The sequence below is a fragment of the Vigna radiata genome, chromosome 7 (assembly GCF_000741045.1).
Source record: "Vigna radiata var. radiata cultivar VC1973A chromosome 7, Vradiata_ver6, whole genome shotgun sequence".
NCBI classification, from domain to species: domain Eukaryota; kingdom Viridiplantae; phylum Streptophyta; class Magnoliopsida; order Fabales; family Fabaceae; genus Vigna; species Vigna radiata.
The window spans coordinates 51,286,881-51,295,825 of NC_028357.1; the positions used below are offsets into that span (position 1 = coordinate 51,286,881).

Consider the following 8,945-nt stretch of genomic DNA (forward strand, 5'->3'; position numbering starts at 1 on the left):
AAGCATTCAAGTCATTTATTAATCAAATGAAGAGCAGTCACAGTCTCATGCACTGTATAATTGTTATCATTTGTTTGGATGAACAAAGTGTACGTCATTTATGATTTTTGTTACATCTTTTCCTGTCTCAAACAATGGCTTCTGTTGTGACTAATTTAGGGTTCATAGATGCTCTGTGTGAACAGTTGCTAAGTGGGTTCCATGCTGTGCCAACCCCAGCATTGGAAACAAGGACTCAAAAATTACTAACATGCCATCTTTCACCAAAATGGAACATCATTCATTTCTATCCTCCCTTCTAAGAAGGAATCGGATAATGATACTTTAACAATTTTTTTTTACAATATTTTAACATCATTTATATATGTCATTATATGATTGGTACATTATAATATTTATGATTATTATTATTGATTGAACCAATCACATAATAACACATAGATGATGTTAAAATGTTATTAAAAAATTATCGTCAAAAGTTCCATCATTGTAATCAAAACTTCATTTTTCTTTTGTTTTATAATATATAAATAATCAAACATATTGTTTCTATTTTTTACTTAAAAAAAAAAGAATGTTTTTATGGTATAAACATATTTAATGGAAGTCTTTATTGTGAAAATGATGAGTAAAATTTTGATTTTGATTAGAGATGAAGACTAAAGGACATTAGAAGGAAGGATTGAATATTTCTATTTGCAACAATTGTGGTGTCATACAAGTAACGTTGGGTAGTAAAGAAACGTTGAGTCAGTATCATTTGTTAATTTGACTAAGTTTTTATAGCAGATATGGTTGCGTAAGTCGATTTACAATACGTAACCATTTCTTTAGAATACGAATCATTCAAATTTTAACAAGTCTCTATGTTTTGAAAATATTTTCTTGTGAAAAGAAAAAAGAAAGAAAGAAGAAGGGTACTGTACTTGATTTAATTAAAAGAAAATAGAAAATTGAAAGTTTAACTATTTAAACGCATCCATAATATTTAAACGTTGCTAAGAAAAAGAAATTGTGATACAAAATATAGAGGCTTAAGTTAGTGGTTGGGTGAAGATTCTTTCTTCATAATTAAAAAATTAAGAAAGCGTATTTAGTATACATTTCAAAGTATGCGGTGATTAACCCATAAAGACTGCAGTATGGTCCATCCACGTGTAATTTGATTATTCAAATCAGTATTAAGAAGAAGAGATAATTACACAGCTAGAGCAAACCTAATTTATAAATGTTCATCTGAGACTGGTTCATCATCCAAATGATTTTCTTAAGATATATAAAATAAACTGTGATTGTTTACACTTTATGTTATAGAAGAGACAATGTTATTAAAATTATATATAAAGATGACGGTGGAAAAGAATATGGAAGTTGATCAATGGTTTGAGATAAGAACAAGGAAAAGTTTACATCTTATAGAACAAGAGTTGCTGGCTGCCTATTTTGCAGACCAAAACTCCAAACATTTTTCCTTCATTTCAGCACAATTGGATCTTTGTTTCAGCCACATACCTTTAACCTTCACTCACTTTGCACCTTACATCCTCTTTTGCAATTTCCAAATTCTCACACACAACATTTTCTCCTTTTTTTAGTCATTTTCTCTGCCATCCTCTTTTGTTTCTATTAACCACAATCATAGACAAAAAAATCCCTTGTACCTCCTTTTCAGAGAAGAGCATTGAATCTCCTTCGATCTTCCATTTTTCACACAATATATATCTCTATCCCTTGAAAACAAAATGATTCCTTTTGTACACTGTATCTGGATGCCTTCTGTTTCCATCTACTACTGACTTGTAAATCAAAAGTAACACCCCTTAAATCTCTTTCCCCTTGTTTCACTTTTCACGCTTAATTTGAATTCTTTTACTCACTTTTCTCTCCTATATTTCACATCCAACCTTAAAAAGTCCACCTTGTTTCACACTTCAACTTTGGTGGCAACAAAAAACAGCGTGATTATGTGTTCTGAAATAGTTCCCCCTCGTTTCTCTTTTTCCCATGATGTTTCTGAGCTACCAAAGAAACAAGATGTATCACGCAAAGACACTATGCTTCTTGGGTCAAATCATGACTTTGAGTTCAGCACCGGGAGAAGAAGCATCGAGTTTGAATCATCTTCTGCTGATGAACTTTTCTCTAATGGGGTGATGCTTCCCCTTCAGATGCAACACAAGAGAAACACAACTCGGAAACACACCCTTTACGGGGAAGCTCCGTACACCAGACTTCCTCCACTTCCATGTTCCCCTATTATGAAGAAAGAGAGCATCAGAGAAGTTGTAGATGAGAATGGTGGTTGTTGTGAGAAGAAAACACAGTCCAACTCTTTCTGGGGGTTCGGCAGAAGCAAAAGTCTTAGCTGTGATAGAAAGAAAAGCTTCATGTCTTATTCACCTCCTTTGTCAAGGAGCAATTCAACTGGTTCGGTGCCATTTCCAAAGAGAGTTAGCTCGACCAGGCAGCATTCAGCTGCCAAGCCACTGTCATCTTCAAGTTCTTCAACCTTAAATTTGTATCCTGTGCAAAGGTCTCGTTCTGGTAAGAGTTATTATGGTGGATCTTATGCCAATGGTCTTTGGATTAGTCCTGTTTTGAACCTACCAACTCCTTGCATTTCTAAAGCAAGTGCTAGTCTCTTTGGGTTGGGTTCTTTTCTACGTGTTGGGAGGGCAAAGAAAAGCAAGAAGTAATTTAATTTGTTCATATTAGCTGATGTGATTAGTTAAGCTAATTAGCATGGTTCTTAATGAAGTTTATAATATATATGCCTTGCTAATGATTTGGGGAGAAAGAAACAATGTATGATGAAGATGCAGTTAAAAGGGTACTACGGAACAACGGGAATCTGTCGGTCTTGTATTGTTTTCTGTGCGTAATAAATGGAAGCTTTTTGTGGTTAGTGGTTCCTTAGATTACCAGTTGTTTATCTGTCAGAAATGCTGTTTTGTTGAACAAACATTTTGTCTTTAATCGCAAAAGTAATGATATATAGGCAATATTTTTTTTCACAATATTTGAACATTATATACATGTCATTGTGAATTGATCCAAATGACACAATGACATCACTATAGACCAATTACACAATTACATGTATGATGTTGAAATGTTATTAAAAAAATGTTGTTTAAGTATCTTTATCCAATTGCAAAACATATGACATGACATGCTCATATGTTTTGCAACTTTGGAACTTTCGCTTGATGAAACTTTTACTTTTTGGAAAGTTTTGTTGTCAGGTATTCATCAGCTACTAACTCAGCTGATCATGGAATCCTTCCTTTGATTTATTCAGTGGCATGTTTAGGCTTGATGAATTTAATTTGGAAATGTATTGAATTTTTCAAATTATGTGTAATTTACTGGACAACTAACTCTTATCATAATGATAAAATCTTATTTGATAATGATAATTAAATTATATTTTTTTATAACATTTGAACATTATCTACGTGTTATTATGTTATTGGTCTATAATATGATTATTATTATTATTAATTGTGAAATAATTTTGAACTAATTAAAGAATGACACGTAGATAATGTTCAAATATTATCAAAATAAAATGTTTTTTAAGTATGATTATGGAATCTATTAAGAATAAGATGAAATATTCATGTTTGTTTTAAAGAATGGATTTAAAACTAATGGATGAATAAATTTGAAATAGAGGTAATTATAAATCAATCGAATTGGGATTTAATCTAATTAGTTTAGTATAATTTAAATTTAATATAAAATTTATGTTTTACTATTTAATCTATTGGATTAGTCAAATTTGAATTGTTCTGATTGTATGTTAATATGATTGGGTTTTTGCATTATGAATTTATACTAAATTAAATTTGTTAATAAAAAGTTATTTTATCTTAAATAAATAAGATAAATATAGTGAATCTTTGACTTAAAAAAATGATATGTATAATTTTAATAATTATTATTATATTGAAATTTGATTTTATATAAATTATTATTAAATTTTAACATGATAATATTATATTAAAAATAAATTTTAAAATTTAAAATATATTTATAGATTTATAAATATTAAAACATAAATTTGGGTTCAATCATATATTCATAAAATTTTAATTCGTATTCACAAAGTTTTAATATGTAATCTGAATTTGATGATAGTTATTCATTTTATTCAATTTTATTTATTCAATATCCAATCTAATCTAATATGATGTATGTTCAAATTTACTTTGAGTTTATTTGGATTTATTTGGATACGGTTTTGTTTTTCTCATCCTAATTTGAAGAAATAGAAATAAAAAAGTTGATTGATTGTTTCAAGGATAAAAATATAAAAGTAAAGAGATTTAGAGATAAAATTTGTAAAAAAATTGTGAAGAAATTAATTTATGTGATAAATAAAAAAAAATTAATAGATAAAATTATTATATTACAGTTTTACCTTTTATGATTGAAACTAATATAAAATAAAATGTAATTGTTATTGATATTATTATAATAATTATTTTTTTATTTTTATTATTATTGTTATTATCCACAAATGTTATTATTATTTTTCAATATTTTTAATTTCACAATTAATAATGATGTTATTGTTATTGCTATTATCAGTAATATTATTATTTATATTATCATGTAAAAGTTATGAGTAAAAATGAAAAAGCCTCTATGATGATGTTTCATGCAACAATCTCGAACATCAACAAACACTAATAATAGTAATCATTGTTTGGTCTTATATATATGTAACATCTATACGTGTATCTCTTATAAACATTATATACAATTACGTTTGAATTTCATTACGAAGAACTTCATTCTCATTTGGACATATAGAACATGTATAACTTTATTACATTTAAAATGACATTAAAATAACCAACAAAATATAATAATTGACGAAGAATCATATTAATTTGTATACCTTTTATTAAAAATCAAATTTGTGATAGCTCTACAATGCTGGCTATCATGTCAGCATTTATTATAAATATATTACAATGCGGATTATCACATTAAGTAAATAGATTATAAATGTTATAATATAATACTTAACTCACATTAAGTAATTAATTAAAAATTAGAACATTTCAATAATATTTTATTCAGGTCTCATACTTTATATATTTGTATTCCATAATTTCTTTAAGTGCGTAATCATATTCTATTTATTTTTATACTCTTTTTAAGTAATGTAGTCTCTCGTAAAGAAGTAAAAAATTATTGCAATTTTTTTTTATCAAATATTAATGTGATTAAGCCATAATTATAACTTTTTCCAATACATAAAAATCACTTTTATCTCCCTTTGAAATAAAAGACATATTTTTTAAGATTTAGTTTTCTTGATTAGACCGTTAATAAATATTAGTCTTATAAAAGCTTTTCTTATGTTGATATAAATAATTAATTAAGCATTTTAAAATTATGTCTTATGATATATAACGAGTCTTTTTTGATATAATATACTGAAATAAATAAAAAAAAATCTTGGTTAGGTTAGAAATTAGAATCCGGATGGACTTGAATGAAAAATAATTTTCTGACCACAAATGATTACAATTGGATTATTTTAGTGTAATTTTTAGGACCAGAGAATGGGTTGTGTCTATGTGTGGCCTTCTTCACCAAATGAAAAAAAATATAAAATTGGAGAGAAAGACATTGAAAGGACATCACTTCAATTAATTGGATGGTATTGTGTCTATTATCTTTTACATGCATTAATGGTGCTGATTGTGACCTGTGCTATGTTCTTAGCTTTAAATTACATAACATTTTCTCCAACAATTCTAATATTGAAATGAGAAAGTAACAATTGAACAATTAAAACTGCTGCATCCATAAAATAAAAGTGAAGCAGTGATAATATTAACATACAGAATGTACAAACTGCTACATCTCGGATACACGGATGCAGAATTCCACAATCTTCACTAGTATTCTACTAACATGCTTGATTTCGCAATTACCATCATTTATATCACAAGATGAAAAAGTTTCAAGTTAGGAATCACCCCTAATTGCTCTCATTCGGGAACTTCGGCCACTTCGTAAGATTCTGCAGTAACCTCGGAGAGCCACAAACCAGGAAAAAGTGTCTGCAGAAACGAAACAAAACCAAACAAGATTACGAGAAAGAAAGCATGAATATAGTTTCATAATCGATGGGGTTAATGGTATTATTATTATTACATCCAAATTCTTCTGGACAATTCTGGGCCTCTTCTTGGGCCTCCTGGGAGGCTTGGTTCCGAGCAGGGCCCAGAAATCGTGTTCCACCTCCTCCTTCGTGAGTGAAACGGAAAACTTAGTTTTTTCTTCAATCTTCGTCTTCTTCTTTTTCTTCATCTCTTGGGTGAGGGAATTGAGCTGGTTGGTGTGATGCGGTGCCTTGCAGGCGGCTCTTCGTGTTCGCAAATTCCAGGGTTTGGAATTGGGTTCTTGGAAGATGGAAACTTTGAGGTTGTCGGCGGCGACTCTGAGATCGAGTATGAGCTTCCTGCGAACGGCGGCGATATCGTCATGATCGTCGACGACTTTGACGCACCTGAGGAATCTCTGGTTGCCCCATTTGAGACAGGGCATAGGGAAGTTGTGGAGAGGTTTGGATCTTTCCGGGCCCATAGCCATGATCGTGGTTTTGGTGCTCGATGATCACCTTCTCCTGTACCTCGTACTCTGTTTAACGAGTAGTTGTTGTCTCAGAAAATTGGAGGCAGAGAAGCCAAATTAATATGAAACGAAAACAAAATAAAACGATGGTGGTGGCGTTCCGTTCGAGTTGGAGTTGCCAAACTGCAATTTTTCTATTCCTAACGTTGTTCTTTTTATAATTTCTTAACATTATTTATGGAGACGTACTCATCTTGAATAAACTAATATATTTATACTTACTGATATATAAAAAAAAATACAATCTTTTTATTGTCGCAATATTTCTTTTATTTAACTGATTTTTATTGTTTTAAAATGTCAACACTCAAGTCCCATGAGATTATATTGATAAAAAAATTTTTAATCAAATGGAAACTTATCCATAAGTGTCAAACTCCACTTTCGAAGGGCCTTCTGTATAATTTTAAGTTTTTTTAATAATTCAAGCACAATTTACATTAAAAAGAATTATTGATCGATAAAATACAGACCATATAATGTGACGAAATTATTTGAATAAAAGAAGTTATTGTTGTTGAATTTCTAGAAAAATTTTTCTTCCCTGTTCAAAGTATTACAGGGGTGGACAAAAAAATCCACTTTTATTCCCATCCAAGTTATTTAAAATCCATTTTATTAAAGATGCATTTCATTTAAAATCCATTTTATTCAATTTGGATCTTACACTGATCTCTATTTTATAACCTTTTTAAATCGAATATTCATTCTTTGAATCCAAATATTTTAATATGAAAAATTCAAATATCTAATCTATATTTTTAGTTGGATTGCTATTAAGATCAAAATAAGCTAATTCAAAAGAGACATTGAGATGAATCAATCCGAATTAAAAGTCGAGACGATGCAAGGTTAAACTAGGTTAACTTAGATCAAAGGTTTAAGTTTAGGAAAAAGTCGAATCGGACTAATTTGAACTAAAAGTTAAAATGGATTAAGTTAGGTCGAAAGTCGAGATTGTCCTACTCAGATCGAAGGTCAACATAATTCAACTCTATTCAAAAGTAGAAACAAGCCAAAAGAACAAAGAGTCAACTCAAATTTGTCTAAGTCAAAAGTCTAAAGGAATCGATGTGGCCTGAAGGTCAAGACTCGTCAACTCATACTAATGGTCGAGCTTGGCCAGCACCGATGAAAGGTTAAAACTAGGGATGGCAAAAAAATCCACCGGTACGGGTATCCGCGGGTAAAATTCGCGGCGGATAGTTGGTACCCGCGGGTAACGGGTAGCGAATATTTTAATAGCCGCTTCTAAACGGGTCGAGTACGGATAGTATACTATCCGATCCACAGGTACCCGCTACTCGCAAAAAATAAATAAAAAAGTTAATTTATATATTTTATTAATTAAATTTAATTAAAAATAAAATAAAATTATATTTTATTAGATTAATATTAATTAAAATTAAATTTTAATTTATATTATATTATATATATATATATTTTTTTTTTTTGTAATTTTATTTAAATTTTATTTTAAAAAATATAATTTTTTATTTTATTTTTTGCGGATATCCGCGGGTACTTGCAGGTATTTTTTAAGCGGGTACATTTTTATCCGGTAGGTCGGATTGCGGGTAGACACTATTCGTACTCGACCCGACCCGTTGTCATCTCTAGTTAAGACAAACTAGTCCAAGTCAATAGTTGAGTCAGGACGCCACATGTTAAAGGTCGTCCGAAACGGTCTCAAGTGAAATTCAACTAAATCAATTTTGATCAAAACTGAATTCGACAAGTCGGTCTCAAGATAACAAAATAGATAATGAGTGAGTTTTTTTGTTATAGATCAAATAGTAAATAAATACTATTGTACCCGACCCATTGTCCCGTTCTTCCCAACATAACATTTTAATGTTTTTCAACATGTTAAAAAATTAGGAAAAGTAAAGGATTTAATGCATTTCATTTGTATAGCTACGGAGACAACCAAATTAAAGAGGATATAATGCATTTCATTGCGTCTTCATGCGTAGTTGTCTATATATAACTAATGTTTTTATTTTCCTTTAAAGATATTTTCAGGTTAAAAATATGCATTCAACTACGAAGAAAAAACAAGATCAATTTGTACTCTTAACTTCTTTTTTACTTCTAGTGGCAGAGACGAATTCAAATATTGTGATGTAAAAATCCATTACTTACAGTCCTAGCCAGAAGATATCAACTAAAATCAGGACATCACTATTAAATTAGCTTTTAAAAAATTATCAATAAGTTATTTTATTTAATATTTTTTATCATTAGCTTAAAACCAATGAATTAATAATTAATATAAGTGTTTC

General features: G+C 29.6%; 2 protein-coding genes across 2 annotated transcripts; one reads left to right on the plus strand and one right to left on the minus strand.

Annotated features, from left to right (window-relative positions):
- The first annotated feature begins 1,420 nt into the window (after positions 1 to 1,420).
- On the plus strand, positions 1,421 to 2,983 carry LOC106767901. The gene has a single exon (XM_014652867.2). It carries the CDS (start codon positions 1,965 to 1,967, stop codon positions 2,694 to 2,696), a length of 732 nt encoding a protein of 243 aa, XP_014508353.1. The 5' UTR covers positions 1,421 to 1,964; the 3' UTR covers positions 2,697 to 2,983.
- A 2,814-nt stretch (positions 2,984 to 5,797) lies between these two features.
- On the minus strand, positions 5,798 to 6,825 carry LOC106767669. The gene is made up of 2 exons (XM_014652608.2): positions 6,181 to 6,825; positions 5,798 to 6,086 (listed from the first exon to the last, which is right to left on the minus strand). The coding sequence occupies exons 1-2, from the start codon at positions 6,616 to 6,618 to the stop codon at positions 6,015 to 6,017; spliced, it is 510 nt and encodes a 169-aa protein (XP_014508094.1). The 5' UTR covers positions 6,619 to 6,825; the 3' UTR covers positions 5,798 to 6,014.
- Between the last annotated feature and the right edge of the window lie 2,120 nt (positions 6,826 to 8,945).

Excerpts from the sequence above, each read along its gene's own strand:
- LOC106767901 (XM_014652867.2), top strand. The coding sequence starts at position 1,965 with ATGTGTTCTGAAATAGTTCCCCCTCGTTTCTCTTTTTCCCATGATGTT.
- LOC106767669 (XM_014652608.2), bottom strand. The coding sequence starts at position 6,618 with ATGGCTATGGGCCCGGAAAGATCCAAACCTCTCCACAACTTCCCTATG. Across the intron at positions 6,087-6,180 it reads TTGTCCAGAAGAATTTGGAT|ACACTTTTTCCTGGTTTGTG; the intron begins GTAATAATAATA and ends TCGTTTCTGCAG.